Source organism: Monocercomonoides exilis (assembly GCF_001643675.1).
Source record: "Monocercomonoides exilis strain PA203 chromosome Unknown scaffold2-2631571, whole genome shotgun sequence".
NCBI classification, from domain to species: Eukaryota; Preaxostyla; order Oxymonadida; family Polymastigidae; genus Monocercomonoides; species Monocercomonoides exilis.
Genome location: NW_027150547.1, coordinates 1,401,208 through 1,417,254, shown reverse-complemented (window position 1 = coordinate 1,417,254; position 16,047 = coordinate 1,401,208). Strand labels below are relative to the sequence as shown.

The 16,047-nt window shown below is 34.5% G+C and overlaps 2 protein-coding genes across 2 annotated transcripts; both read right to left on the bottom strand.

The window, feature by feature from the left end:
- Positions 1-18: 18 nt before the first annotated feature.
- Positions 19-4,978, bottom strand: MONOS_1157 (putative DENN (AEX-3) domain; the record flags this gene model as incomplete). The annotated part of the gene is made up of 8 exons (XM_067864110.1): positions 19-2,528; positions 2,744-3,605; positions 3,796-4,003; positions 4,078-4,259; positions 4,369-4,516; positions 4,591-4,707; positions 4,756-4,842; positions 4,902-4,978. 8 exons carry the CDS (start codon positions 4,976-4,978, stop codon positions 178-180), a joined length of 4,032 nt encoding a protein of 1,343 aa, XP_067735822.1. The 3' UTR covers positions 19-177.
- Positions 4,979-5,267: 289 nt separating this feature from the next.
- MONOS_1158 (uncharacterized protein) lies at positions 5,268-9,312 on the bottom strand. Its single transcript, XM_067864121.1, has one exon. It carries the CDS (start codon positions 9,297-9,299, stop codon positions 5,910-5,912), a length of 3,390 nt encoding a protein of 1,129 aa, XP_067735821.1. The 5' UTR covers positions 9,300-9,312; the 3' UTR covers positions 5,268-5,909.
- Positions 9,313-16,047: the final 6,735 nt, after the last annotated feature.

The window sequence follows — 16,047 nt, the reverse complement described above, 5'->3', positions numbered from 1 at the left end:
TACTTCGAAACGAATATTTTTCTTTGAAAACAAGCAATATTTATTTTTTCACAGAATAAAACTTATTTCAATAGAATCTCTCAGTAACTTATTTAAAGATAAAATTCAAAGATTGAAAATAACACACAACAAAGTATAGCGAGCGCAAAATCAAACTAAACATCAATTCTATCAACACTAAAAAAGAGATAATATATCATCTGCAGCGGATGGAGCAGGCTTTGAGCTCTGTGTTTGCACAGCAGGTTGAATCGCAGGAGTAGACGCAGAAGCAGAAGAAGAAATAGAAGAAATTGAAGAAACAGAAGAAGGAGTCGAAAAGAAGTCTGCAGAAGAGCCCAAATTGACAGAAGAATTGCTTGACTGTGGCGAAGCAAAGGGAGATGCCTGAACAGATGAAGGTGTATTCTGCACAGGTGAGGCAGAAGGAGCAGAAGCACCAGCCATCGAAAAGAAGGCAAAAGCTGGGTCTTCATTAGCAATAGAGGCTGGCTGTGATGGCTGTGATGGATGAGCTTGTTGAACTTGTTGATATTGTTGGAATTGCTGGAATTGTTGCATTTGCTGTGCTGGTTGTTGAATGGATTGCTGAGAAGTCTGTTGTTCGGTCATTTGCAATGAAAAGAATGCGTCTGTGCTATTGCTGTTACTGCTGACTTGGTTTGTGGCAGGGGGAGAAGGAGAAGGAGAAGCAAAGAACGCAGAAAAATCGTCTGCTGCAGAAGGAGAAGCAGAAGGAGGAGGAGAAGAGAGAGGGGTGGAAGAAGACTGATTAAACGATTCAGCAACTGAAGAAGGCGAAGGATTAGCTGCTGGAGAAGAGAAGGCAGCTAAGTCAAAAGCAGAAGAAGAAGAGGAAGAAGAAGTTGAAGAAGTTGTAGTTGAAGAAGAAGCAGTTGGATCAGAAGATGTGTTGAAGAAGGCAAAGTCAAATGAAGAAGAAGAAGAAGAAGAAGAAGAAGCATTGCCTGTATTTTGTGGAGTAGTTATATGACTCTCGGGTGTAGTTTGCATTGTGAATGAATTTGTCTCTGTTTGAGCAGCAAATGGATGAGGAGAAGAAACAGGAGAGGCAGATAAAGAAGTCAATGAAGACAAAGAAGATGAAGGAGAAGGGGAAGGGGAAGGAGAAGATGACAAAGAAGAGGAAGAAGAAGAAGGAAGGTGTGAATCTGAAGGAGATGAAGCAGGCAGAGAAGAGGCAGAGCCGAAGAGCTCATCAACAAGAGAGCGTGTGGAGGATGTGCGGGAAGAGGCAGAAGGTTGGGCAGAGGAAGAAGCAGGAGAGGAAGAAGAAGCTAAAGAAGCTAAAGAAGAAGAAGAAGAAGATGCAGCTGTTGCTGCAGATGAAGAAGGCGTATCAAATTGAATCAAGTCGAAGTCGAACTGCGACTGGGCTGGTTGAGAAGGAGTAGCTTCCTTCTGAGGAGAAGGCAGAGAAGCAAGCGAAGACGAAGGAGAAGGAGAAGGAGAGGAAGAAGGAGAGGAAGAAGGAGAAGAGGCAGGGGAAGAAGACTGCTGCTGGGGAAACGCATTTATCTGAGCTTGACTTGTCTGTGATGAAGCAGAAGAAGCAGAAGAAGCAGGAGCGAAAGAGAAGTTGATAAGGTCTTCATCATCGTCATTATTATTATTAACAACATTGCCTGCGTTCAAAGAAGAAGACACTGCTGTATTTTCTGCTGGTGAAGCAGCTGTTGCTGATTGTGTGTGTTCTGATGAAGGAGAAGCTGTTGCTGATGATGCAGTTGTTGAAGATGTGGTTGCGAATGATATCAAGTCAGGCTCATCTTCTGCTGGTGAAACAGATAGCTGGGCAGAAGCATTCATTGGCTCTGATGGCTTTGCAGGTGATGAAGAAGAAGAAGATGTTGAAGAAGAAGAATCCGACGAAGAAGAAGAAGAAGAAGAAGTAAATTGGATAAGATCATCATCATCATCTCCACTTGTGATCACAGCAGCTGCAGGAGCAGCTTGCTTCTGTGTCTGTGTCTGTGGATGAGCCTCGTTCTTTTGAGTGAATGAGAACTGGATCAGATCTTCATCATCATCATCATCAGATCCGCTAACAATCACTGCACTCTGCTTTGAAGCCATTTGTGATGGTTCATTTGTTCCTTGTGCCTCGCCCTCAAAACGAGAAGCGGCTGGCTGTGAAGCAGATGTTGAAGAAGAAGAAGAAGAAGAAGAAGCAACATTATGTTGCGTGTGAGTGGAAGGCTCCTGTTTCCTTTGATCTTCAGAAGTGGGCACCCACTGAAGCATCGAAAACAAACCTCCACCGCTTCCTCCTCCTCCTGCTGCTGCTGCTGCATTGTTGCTGCTATTTGTGCTCTGAACTGGCTTAGCTTGTGGCTCAGCACGCATTCCTGGTTGCGGCGCTTGCCTCATTGGCTGTCTGTTAGAAGCAGAGGAAGAGGAAGAAGGAACAGCAGCGTTTGGCTGGCGCTGTGGAGCAGGCTGCTGTCCTATGGGAGGTCTGGGCATTGATCGTTGAGATGGAGGAAGAGACGGAGCAGGCGCAGGTTCTGGTAATATAAATGCAATAAATAGATATGTGGAACAAAAATTGATAGAGAATTGACACAATAATTAAATCAGAAAAAAAGGTATTCTTCAAATTCAATTAAAAAAAAAAATAAATAAATAAATAAATAAAGATAGAACTCGAGATAGTATTTCTCAAATTTTATTCATTCATCAAATTTTTCTTTCTCTCTTCATTCCTTCTCAGCCAACACACCCGAATCAACCAGCCCCAGCTTCGAGAAGAACCCCATCACGGCGTTCTCTATTTTCTTCCCTGTGCTCATTTCCTTCCCGTCGCTGCTTCTGCCTTTCTTCTTCTCCTTCTCCACATCTCTCTCCAGCTGATCCTTCACCACGTGTCTGTTCCCTCTCATCACTGAACGATGCGACAGCACTGCCTCCAACAACGACTGAAATCCCGCTTCTGACCGGGCTCCGGTGCGAACTGCGGGTTTTGCAGTGGATGGCTGTGAAGAAGGAGAAGCTGAAGGAGAAGAAGAAGGCGAATCTGCTGGTTTGAATAACAAAGCCTTCAGAAACGGGTAGACAAGGCGGTTGGGAAAAAGCGGAGATAAGTCAGACTGGGCAGAGGGAGAGAAAGCAGCAAGGAAGCGGTTGTAGTCGAACCCCGCAGAAGAGGCGAAGGCCGGGTAGAACGAGAGGATGTGGAGGAAGACGAAGTAGAGTCTGTCTCTGAGGAGGAGGAACGAAGACGGCGGGGACGACTGGAAGAACTCAGACAGGGCAGAAAGCGAAGAGGCGGTGCAGATGGATGGCGGGTGCTGGTGCGAAGAGGACGCAGCTGGGGAAGACGCTGAGGCATATGGCTTGAAAGGAAGAGGCTGGTTGGCTGAGGAGACGAGCGCAGAAGAGAGGAACGAGTGGACAGAGCAGAACGGGTGGAGGCGGGAAAAGACGGCAACTTGTGTGGGAGGGAGCTCGGCAGCTGCGGATTTTTGGAGTGGCTGGGTGAAGGAAAGCGCCTTGTCTAAAGCGATTGGTTTTTCTTCTTCGTCTAAGTGGATGGATATGGTTGGTGGAGTGGCGGTGCAATCAACAACCATTACGTTTGATAACTATGGAGTGAAAATGGGGGGGGGGGATAAAAGAGAAAGAGAGAAAGAGAAGATATAAAGAAAGATTGGAAAAGAGAAGTTCGTGAAATAATATTAGGTGAAAAAACGTAACAATTCCGAATCATTGAATTTTTTGTAAATTTCAAAAAAAAATTAAAATTTAACTAAAAGATAAGTTAATCAACCAAACTTTTTCTGGCAGTGAGCTTTTCTGTTCTGAAGTGACGCCGCAGACAAAGGGCGGATCAGCAGCTGATGAGCAGCTGATGCGCCGGAGGCAGTCGACATCAGAAACAGCAGCCACAAAGTGAGGCCAATGAAAGGGAGACAGACACGAAAGCAGCCCGAACACAATCGACGATGAGAAAGGAGCACTTTCTGACACGACAATCAATGAGCTGTTAAAAATAATATTTATATATATAATGGAGGAAATGATTGATGGAATGAAATGAACTCGCTTTATGCACACCGTTGAAGGAGCATCCAAGAAAGACAGCTCACAATCTCGTTGAGGCCTAAGTTCGATGTCATGCACATCACACATCCTTCAAAATCTGCAAAGCAAAATCTTCCTTTTGGCCTAGTTATTTTTCGAGCACTTCCAATGTCTAGCTCTACACTTTTTTTTGGAACGGGAACTTGTAAGCTCATCTGAAAATTCAATAAATCAATAGCAATTGTTGGTTTCATAAAAGGAATTAAGCAAATAAAACGTTTGCATATGTGTTAAGATGAAATAAAATACGTAAAACAGGCAGACCATCATTGAAAGAAATGGTGAAAATATTGAACCCAAATTTAGAGGCAATGAAGTTTCAGTTGCAGATGGTGGATAAAGAAGAGTTCGCTTTGAAACAAACAACGAATATAGATGTTCGGTTGCTGTATGAAACAAGTTGTGCCACTCCCTAGTTATTGGAATTATTATTTTATAATTTAAGGATTATTTTGAAGAATTTCAAGATAATTTGAATTTTCATACAAATCAGACAAAAAACAGAAGCAAAGCGGATATCTTGGTGCTGATGAATGAGGAGGAAGGAATCTGAAACAATATCCTAACGTAGAAGCTCCGGGAACATTAAAAGCAAAAAAAGTACTGAGAATGATAATGATTCAAAAAATCGACAGGAAAATATTGGCTAACCTGTCGTATTTCCTTGTTTTCAAAGCGGGTTCTGGGAAACATAATCCAACAACTCCTTGCGGAAGAACTGTTAATGGATCTTTAAAGCTAAGAGAGCATGAAATATTTAATATTTATCATTTCTTTTAACGTGTCAAAAAGCAAACTCAAATAATATTTCTGGTCTTGGAGGAGTCAAATTGCGATATCCGCATACAAAAAATGCTTTAAATAACGTTGACATTTGTTCGGTCAGTAACTTATTGAGTTTCAGACAAAATAATAAATGAAAAATGGCTCAAGATCAATTCACACAAATTTTTCAAGTGTGAAAACATATATATTTTTCACCAACACCATTGAATTGTTAATGCTCGAACAATAAAACAAATATTGTGATATTGATATTGAAAGAAATTATTACGAAACAAAAATCAATATGTTTTATGTTTTCTGCGATTCATAAACATAATCAATATTGATAATGAGGTCAAAACAATATTTTTTATCATTTTAAAAATGAAGCTCGCTCGTTTTTAATTGTCATGTTTAATTTTCGATTTAAAGAGTAATGTGTCAACTTCAGGCTTGTTGAAAAAAGTGAAATGGTTGTATAATTAAGGAGTTATATGAGAAACTGTTACAAAAAGATAATTTTTAAAAAAATCGATGAAATAAGGAAAAGAGATGAATGTGTTTAAAAGATATATATATAAATTAAAACCAAAAAAAGATCAAAAATTTTAAAAAGAAAGAAAGAAAGAAAGATTAGAAAAGAAAAGAATCTAAAAGAAATGCAAAATAGATAATTTGTTCATGTTACTTAATAAGCACATAAATATTGAACAGCAAATGAAGAGATAATCCTTTCAAAAAACACTTGATAAAATTGTTCGTTCGAACAAGCAAACATTGTTCTGAAATTTTCAAATAATCAGAACAATAAATGAATAAAAAAAAATGTTTAAGAAGAGAATGTTTGATTGAAAAGCAATTCATAGCAAAAATTAATAGAGTTTTTCGAAAAAGTTAAAATATGTGTTTCAGATGAAAACAGAGCAAAAGCACGTAAACACAGCTTTATCAATAAAAAAAAATATTATCACAAGAATGAAAATCTAAACATGTTTGAATAGATTCAATAAGGAAAAAAAAAGAGATAGAAATAAAGTCAATCAGTTGATGATTTCTGTGGGAATGGGAGACGATGAACGTCCAAGTTCACCCATCAAAGTAGGATCATCTCTTCCACTAAATGTTGAAGAGAAAGACATATTTGTGGGATGGTTAACAAAAGAAAGAGAACTTGAAGTGTTCTGGTTAGTTGTGTTGTTTAACTGAAGTATGGAATATGAAGTTGATGCATTTGGACTCATTGAAGGGATATTCGAACTTAAAGTTTGTGAAGAAGGTGCAAATCCTTGAATGTTCCTTGACAGAGCAGCGGGGTGTGGAGGTTGTGTTAAGACTGGAATACTGGGAATCAGCTGGCTTCTGGAAGTTGACAGCGAATCATCGTTGTCAATCGTCCTTGAAAAAGAATTGTTCTTTTGTCGAAGTGGATGTGAATCCTCTCCTGACAAATGTTTGCTCTTTGTTTTTAATCTTTTTCTTTTTCTTTTGTCTGTTTGGAAGTTATGCAGCTGAGCAGTTATTTTTCGGGTCTTGCAAGATAACAAAATCATAAATACTGCAATAATAAGGGACAGCAGCAATAACACTCCAGACACCACAAAGCAAATTATCATTGTTTTTCTTGGTTTCTTTTCAATAGGAATAAAAATTGAAGGTTCTTCCATTGGTGTTGTATGGGATATGTTACCCAACACAATTTTCTGAGAATAAATTTTCCTGCCATCGTAATCTGTTACAAGACAAGCGTCAACTTCGTCGTAATCTGATGCTTTCTCGAAAACTGTTAATGGAATTGAACCTTCGGCCATTGATTCGTTAACAATATAATCCAATTCTAATATAAATTTCGAGACCGAAATTCCAGACTTTATGGTTTCAACGAGATGTTTTAAATTACATGGGAAAATATCTGAACCAATGTAAGTAAAATGTATATCGTGTTCTATTATTTCGGCTGTAACCTCTCTTAAACGAGGTCGGAATAAACTGTTGATTTGTTGCTCATCGTTTGATGAAGCATTACAATTATTTGAAATAAACCACATTGACCGATAAATAGATTCGCTTTCGCTTTCATTTTCTGGCAGCATCCATTCTGACATTGTTCGAAGAAATATGTTTGAATCTGTGCAGATGGCATTGCGCTCTGCCGACGTTTCAACTGGATACTCCATCGGTTTGTTTGAAATAAAGAGCATGTTCCTAAAGGAGATTTCACAGTTACTAACGGCCAAAGCTCCAAACGAAGCATGAGAAATACTCGTATTTTCCATATTTCCATTTACATCATACAGGTTAATTATTGATCCATTCCAACCACAAGTAAAAGTTGTATAAATCCAAGAATCTGAGTTCACACTTAGAGTGGATGATATATTGTTTTCGACTTGTATTGCACAATTGGTAATTTCTAAAGTTGATTCATTTATCAATAAAAAGCATCCATATTCATCAAAATGACTTCTCTCGCAACGCACATTATGGATACTCGTAAATCTAGGCGCAAAAGTCAGTGATAAAAGTGGAGAGTTCACATAAAAGTTACTGAATGAAGAATTTTCAATTCTCAAAAAGTACGTATTCTGTGTTAATATAAAAGGAGTGTTTATAGTAAAATCAGAAAATGTACAATTATTAATTATCAATGAACTCCCTTTCACTATAATTAGTGTGCATCTTAATTTTAGTCGAGAGGATGTTGCATAAAAAATCTGAGTTTTGCAGTCTTTCATCTCTAATACAGAATTATGTGTCTGTCCTTCAGCACAAAACAAAGTACTAACATTCATGAATCCTTCTCCAAGAATTGCGAAAGTCAACCCAACAAATTTTGTTGATTTCTCGCAATTAATAAGATATGAAAAAGATGTGGCATTTGATAAAAATCTTAATTCTGACTCGCTATTTTCTCCAGAGCATCTAACAGATCGCAAGGTGATAGGATTAATAATGAGAGCTATTGTAATAACACATATATCATTCTGTGTTAAATAAAGATGGTCTTCATCTATCCAAGGTTCAGAAGTTGATTCGTTCAATCTCGAAATTGCAAACTCTAAATTCAGACACGGGTCCAGCCTGTCTCCACAAATTGCAGAATTCGTCCCATTGTAATCAACGTGAATTGTTGTTAGGTTGTCGGTAATTAATGAAAAATATAAAGCAGGATCAACTTCTCCAGTTTCATCTTCAACGGCAATTGAATGGTCTGCATCAAAAGAAGATTCGTTTGTAAGCAACATCATTAAAGATGGCATTTGTCGTTCGCAATTTGCACATAGAATAAAAATATCCTTCCCTAAAAATGCAATGTTTGAATCAAACGTCAAAAGCAGAAATCTTACAACTGATTGATCATTAGCAGATGACTGATTCAGTAATGAAAAATTTAAAAACATTCCTCCACCTTTTCCTCCACTGGATGATGAAGTGCAAGACAGAAAAGAAGTGTTATGGATCAAAAAATTTGACTGTGCTATTGATTTGGGGATTATGCGCAGTGCTCCTCCAACAATTGAATTACCAGCAGTGCAATTTCTAATCTCCGAATTGTTGACAATGCATCGTTCGATTGAAAACTCAGAATCAAAAATTGAAGGTTTCGCAGCTTCTTGAACATTATCGTAGAAGCAGCAAAAACTCAAATTTAAAAAAAGGGATGAAGAAGGAGCAAGTAATTTCTTCCTTGAAGTCGCAGAGGATAATGATGAAACTTGTGAAAAGTCATGAAATGATGTATCTGATGCTAAAGAAGTGACGTGTTGAGCATTATAGCTGGATGTGGAAGATAAATTAAATAGTGGATAATTTTTCAAGTTAAATGCATGAAATTCGCACTTATTCATTGCAAGACCGTAAAAAATCAAATTAATTTGGAAAATTCCATATGTGTGAGTTTCTCCTAAGAAGCTGCAGCAATCAAAAGATGCGTAGCCAGATTCAAAACGAAATAAGGTTTGATTCACTAAATTATTTTCATAGGCAAATGAACAATTATTGACTGAAAGATCCCCGTTATTTTGAAAGAAAAATATGTTTGTGTTTGAAGAAATATGAGTTGGTAAATGAAAATTGATAAAGTCGAATTCACAAGAGCCAAAAAAAGATACTATTGGTAAATCAGAATAATAGCTTCCGTTTTTGAATTTTATTACCGCGTTTTCATTTCCAAAATTTTGCACTTGCACTTCAGAAAATGAAATTGTTGATTGACATGCCGTTTCATTTAATATTGTTATTCTTTTATCTCCATAAATATTCAACAACAGGAGTAATGCAAAGTCGAGAGTTTGACAAGGATCGCTAGATCCACAAGAAGGTGTATTATTCCCGTTGATAGAAATATTTAAATTTCGTTCTGGTTGATCATAATATCCAAGAAAATATCTCAAGTCTATTGGTTTTTCGAAACGGTTTTCATCATTACCCATGACATCTTCGAATAGGAAATCATTCATAGGAACATTGAAAACAATAGTCGTTGAATCTACAACATTAACAAGTTCCAAACAATATAAAAATGCTACGTTTCCGAATTTCGCTTTATTTTCCACAAAATTTCCTAAAGAAAAAACAAAAGCGGAACTGTATGTTTCTAAATAAATGCCTCCTCCAAAACTCTCTGTTTCTCTAAGAACGCATCGCTCTATATTTGAAAAATTAAATATAAATTCGCTATCTGATGATCCGTTGATATATATTCCACCTCCTCTCGTTGATTGTCCTGTTATGTTTCTTATAACACTTTCAGAAAACTTAACTTTATATTCATTGACTTTGTCATCAATTGATAAACAGGCTCCTGATAAACCTTCAATTGAAGAAAAGAATGAACGAAAAATATAAACATAACAGCCATTGAACGCATCAGCGCAAAAAATCACGCTTTTATCAACTGTTATATTCTCGAAGTATGAGTTACGCACCACTAAGGAACCGCTCTTCATTAAAATTATTTTTGTGCATTTTTCATATGCTTCGCTTGAAATCATTATTTCATCAAAAGTTACGTTGCAATTATTTATCATAAAAACATTTTCAAATGAACTGCAAATGCGAAACTTAGTTTCTGAAATATACACTGAAGAATTATCAAAATCGATTTCTCGTTCACTTAGTGGTGGATTTGATGACAAAAAGACAGTTGATACATTCATTCCTTTAATGCTTACGTGATAGTAATAAAATATAAAATATTTAGTCATATTGATACTTCCGTTCAAAATCACTACTCTTTCACCTTCATCAATGTCAGATATGTTCAGATGTCTAAATCCAAAATCCAAAGATTTGCAAGGTGTGCTTATATCTCCGCAGTAGTCATTGTCTATTCCTGTATCATTTACATAAATTTCATTAAATGGTGGGAAAAAATTAAGAATGCTTACGGGATCAAAGAATTCAGTTGTATCTCTCCCTTTAAAACAGTCTGAATTATTTTCATATGATAAGCATTCAAATAAATTTGCAATATTTCTTGAAATTAAGTTCCTAAGAGACTTACACATAATAAACATATCTGAACCCACATCAGCTTCATTACTTAAAAATGAAATGTGACTCATTTTAAAATCGTTCAAATTAGTTGCATTTATACAAATTCCTCCTCCAAAAGAAGATCCATCTGCTGAGCCTGCTCTACAGTTTTGAAAAGTTGAATTTGTTATGTTCAATGGCGCAGAAGTTAAATCATCAACAAAAAGTCCTCCCCCATATCCAGAATAACTTGATGAAACATTCAAACATACTAATTCTACTATATCAACTTGTGCAGAAGGTGGAATTGTCAAAACGGCCTTATTCCACACTCTTAAACTGCAACTTTCAACCTTAAGATGCCATATAGAAATTTCAATACTTTGGTGTTCATCAATGTCAAATAAATTAAATTCTCCGCTAAATTTTTCAAATGTGCAACTTTCCAATTGCAAAAAAGATAATTCACCACTGATAAGTGAGAAATTCTGTAAATTGTTAAATTCAACTCCATCAATACTTACATTTTTAAAAACGAGTCTTGAGTTGTTTTCCACTGAAAAAATTTTACCGAATTCTTGAAGGATTTTAACTGAACAATTAAACATTGTAAAGTTTGATCTCACTGTAAATGCTGGTTGTGAATTTGAAATGTTAACTGATATTCCGCCATAGATTTCAGAACAAAAAATTGACATAGACTCATTAAAAGCAGCTGAAGTTCTCATTTGAATTTGATTTTCATCAGCAATACAAATAGTAGAACAGTTTAATGCAACACTGCGTGTAAAAGCGTATGATATTGTCTGGCAAGGACTTGATTGTGTTCCACAATTATTATCATCAATTCCAGAAGAATTTATATATATATAATCATTTGCTGCGTTGTTTCTACGTTTTATAAAGCTGCTAAATATCTTCACATCGAGGGACGCTGGTGCATAAGAAAAAGAAACGCAATTAATAACGTACAAGCAAGTCGGCTCTATCATATCCAAAAATATATCATTATTGCAATTTCCTTCAGATAAACATCTGTCAAATATGGAATCAGAAATGTTTATTGAACTGATTGTACTGGAAGCGCTGCCAAAATATAAAGCTCCTCCTCTGTCATAAGAAGAGCATTTCTTGAATAGACATCGCGAGATAGTAATTATTGCTTCTTTATGGCAACTCATAAATGCAATGGCTCCTCCCCCTTTATTAATAATATTAAAAGATGTTTGCTTTTGTTTGTAAAGAGATACATAATTGCAGCAGTTGACAAATTTACATTCGTCCAAACGTGCTTGCCCTTTCAGTTCGGTAAATATGGCAATTCCTCCATAAGCACTACGTAAATTAATGTTGTTTTTCAGAATGCAATTGCTGAGTTCAACAAGAAATGATCCGTTATTTACAAATAAAACCCCGCCATAACCCCAATCCAAACTATTCACAGTAATGTTTGTAAACAAGCTATGATTCATCAGCAAAATAAAAACATTTTGAAGATATATGCATGATCCTTGATTTTTTGAGTCAATGTTCTCAAAAGAACAGTTTTCAAAAATAAAAGAAGGTGTTGGTTCTGTTGATGAAATCAAACCTGAATATTTAGATGTTGAGGTTATATTCAGGAAGGTTGAATAGGAAAATTTCTTGTTGCATGAGCAGCTACAATTTGAAGAATAAGACGAATTAATTTCATTGCATATCATCAGTTTCTCAAAGGAAGAATTAAAGCAATGAATATTATTGATTAAAGTGCAAGTGCCTAGAAGAAATCCAACAGATTTAAATTGTGAAGTGCACAAAAACACACTTGAAGAAACTTCAAGTGTTGATACAATGTTGAATTTGTTTGATGGATTCCATAGTTCTTCAGACAATTTATATTTGGTACTAATATTAGTAAATTTTGTTTCGATTATCTCTTCGGATACTATTTTTCCCGAGAAAAAAAATGGTGAGTTGAAAGGTTGAATAAAGCCATGAAACTGTGAATCAAAAATGGATAGATGTCCGTTTTCTCCGTAAAAGTCAGCAAAAGAGAAAGGAAGTTGCGCTGTTTCTGGATTTGTTAGAATTGAAGAGTTTATTAAGGTGATGAAACCATTTGACTTAAAAATGAAGCCCGACCTGGTTAAATCTGTATTAAAAATGCAATGAGAAAATAGGATCGAAGACTCATTTTGAGTTGTAGGATGTGTATTCTTTTCAATTTTGTTGAATTTTATGCAATGAAATGATACTGAGGAATTCTGTAATGAAAAACACAAAGGTAATTGTGTCATTATTGCAAAACTTTGATGATTCATTGATTGTTTGTCATAGCGTTCGTACACAGTGCATCTAGAAAACAATGATAATAGCCATAAACAATAATTAGCAATCATGGAAAAATCTTGGATTCAACATAAAATTATTTATTGTGTGTGATGATCAATATTTTTTTTTAATATTGTTTTTTTTCAAAAACATAATTTCATAGAAGAAAAAGTGAATTTATGTATTTTGAAATGACAGATTCATGCAACAAAAATAAAATTCTACTTAAATATTCTATTTCGACTTAACTCAAAAGCAATTAAAAGAAAAAAATAATGACTAATGTTTCTTTGACTCTTTCGTTATCTGAAATCAGTACAATGTTTTTTTAGGGTACCAATAAACTTGGTAATACACAATATGGGAAAATGTTACATATTGGGTCCGACTTTTTTTTTACAGAAAAAGCAACTTCCAATGATTTTTTTGCTATATGGGGGAAAATACGGACTTTCAAGCTTTTTATGCACAAAGCACATAATAATTGCTTCACTCATAACATTTCTTAACATTTTCAGATTACAAATTAAATCGAATTATTCTAATCCGTAAACAAACGTCATTGATATAAAAACAAAATGTTTTGTGAACTCACACGTAATTCAAAAGTTGTTCTCATTTTCAATAAATTTTAATCACAAAAAGTTAATCAAAAGTGTATAATTTTTCAATGAAAAAGCTTGATGTCTCATATTTTCCCCCATATTTTGTTCAAAGAATGATTAATTGTTGTCAAAAAAATAAGTGAAAAATATGTTTGAATTGAGGGAAAAAAAATTAAAAATTATATATTTTTTAATTATCTGTAAAACTTGAAGCTGAAGAGCCATCGCCAGCACCTTAACGATCACTGTCAGTTTCTCCTCTTGAAGAATTTGCATCTTCAATTATATTGTCCAAATCTGCAACATCTGATGTTTCATCTTCCGTGTCATCTTCTTCTTGTATTTTCAGAGTCTCAATTTGATAAATCATTCCAACAAATTGAAAAAAATGAACTTCAATAATTCTTTTAACAACAACAGTTGACAAATAATCTTGAAGAAATTTATGGCGAAACCCCGATTGTGGAAAAAATGATCTCATATGGTACCACATGCCTTCTACGGTATTAGTTCAAGCACCTGTGATGGGATCTCTGAAGTTTCTTTAATGTGTAACAATATTGTGTTCATAACCTAAATCCGGAAAAACTTTATGGGGAGCACACTCATCACTCATAATCATTGATCTTTGTTAAATGTGAGCTTGAATTATCGGTTGCAAGTGCTTTCTTTTTTTCGATTTTTCAATCCAAATCATTTTTTTCTGAACTGTTCCATCTTTTTTCCTCTCAATAGCTCCAAAAACCCATTGTTGCCATTTTGAGCGACTTCTTTCGAACTTTCTCCTCCTAAAAAAAAGTGCTTCATCGATTTCAACAACGATTTCAGATCCCACAAAAATGATTGCCAGCTATATCAAGAGATTCGTGACTGTGACACGACAAAAACTGTAACAATAACCAACGCTATTATGTGATAAATCCAGAAGATCCTAAGCAGTTTTATTCGGTACACCCGAGAAGAAATTAAGAATTAATAGCAGAATCTTTCCTAACCCTATTTTATAATGTTTCAAAACTGATGTTTATAACAAAGATTTTTTTGATCTTCATTTTTTGCATTTCCGATGTGATGCATTTCCGCCTTTTTTGATGAACGAAAAAAATACCCTGTCTTTCCTGCAAAATGGCTTTTTCCTTCTCATAATGTGGATGATTATTTTTGAAATCATAACTTTTTTCAATGTGTTGTTTGTTTAATAATCATTTGTATTTGTGAAATTTTTTTGTATTCAAATGCTTTATTCATAATAATAGTTTTAAAAAAAAAATATTTTTGCTCGAAAAAAAATATTAATTTCTTCAATGAACCTTTTCATTTATCTGTGTTCTTTTGTTGATATTCAAGGGAAATTTTCGAATCGAATATTTTGAAATAAATAATATGCTTTCAAAAATAATCACCCATGTGTTCAAAAAACCGATTCCTAGAATCATTTTTCGAGAAAAAATTGAAATTGAAGTTCAAAAACAAACATAGAAAAAATATCAATGAGTTCGATCACAACGAAAACAATGATCAAAACCCATGATTCGAATGAATTTGTTTAAAAATTTAATTAAAGAATAAAAAAACAAAACACATGGGTTATTATTTTTGTAATCATAACTTTTTTCGGGGTACTGGTTTTTCAAAGGTTGTTGATTATTGGGAAGAGATTTTGAATATAAATGCTGATTTCATAATGAATGCTTTAAAAAAACAAATGCAATAGCTGAAATAAAGACGATGATCTCTTGAATATGCCTGTTCACTTTTCAGTGTTCATTTCCAAACATTCAAGGAAAACTTTCCAATCGATAATAGCGAAAGAAAAAATATGTTTTGATAAATAATCACACACATAAAAATGTTTTATTTAAACTTATCAATCAGGAAAAAATTATTAGGTTCAAATTTCGTGAGAAAATATGGGACCCAATATGTAACATCTAACCCACAATATTAAAAAATATTGTGTTAATAAGTTAACATTCATTGGTGTTCTTTGGTGTTGACTGGATGTTTTATTTAACATTTTTCTTTTTTTGGTGTTTTCATTCTCTCAAACAACTGTCCCCTAATTGAAATTTTTAAACAAAATTTTGACAAGTTGTTTAAATTGTGATGAAAGGACATTTTCAGGTTTTATAATTTTCATATTTGTGATATTTGCAATGGTTGAAGTTGAAAAAAAATTTTAGCAATTATTGAAATGAGATTTGAAAAAATAACAATGAATTTAGTGAAGTGTATTGAAAACCATTCAATTATTTTAAGTATTGATCAATTGGTTATTATTTGCCTAACATATTTCTAATGTCTTGACATTGTATTTTTTTGCTATTCGTTCATGGATTTCACGAAAAAAGCAGGTGATTCTAAAGCTACCTTTTCCCTCAAATCAAATTGATTGAGTTCAATTCCATGTTTTTGTTAAAAAATTTTTTAATTGTTTAAAAAAAATACCTGACAGTATCAATTTTTTTTTTTGGCTTCAAGAAAAGAAATTCTGATTATTTTCTCAAAATATGTCTTTTCATTAAAAACGACTTTTCTAAAAGCACATTCATTTATGCATCATTTGAGCAAAGAAAAAAAAATCATTGAAATCTTGGAGAAATAGGATTATTAAGTTTCTCCATAACTTCAAAAATTAAATTCGGAATATTTAGTCAACATTTCAATAAAAGTCTGGAACACCAAATGAGTTGACATTGATAAGATATATTTTGAGGAAAATTGTCAGAATTATTACTCTTGCAGTAATTGTGAAATCGATCTTGTCCGGTATTTTTGGCGATAT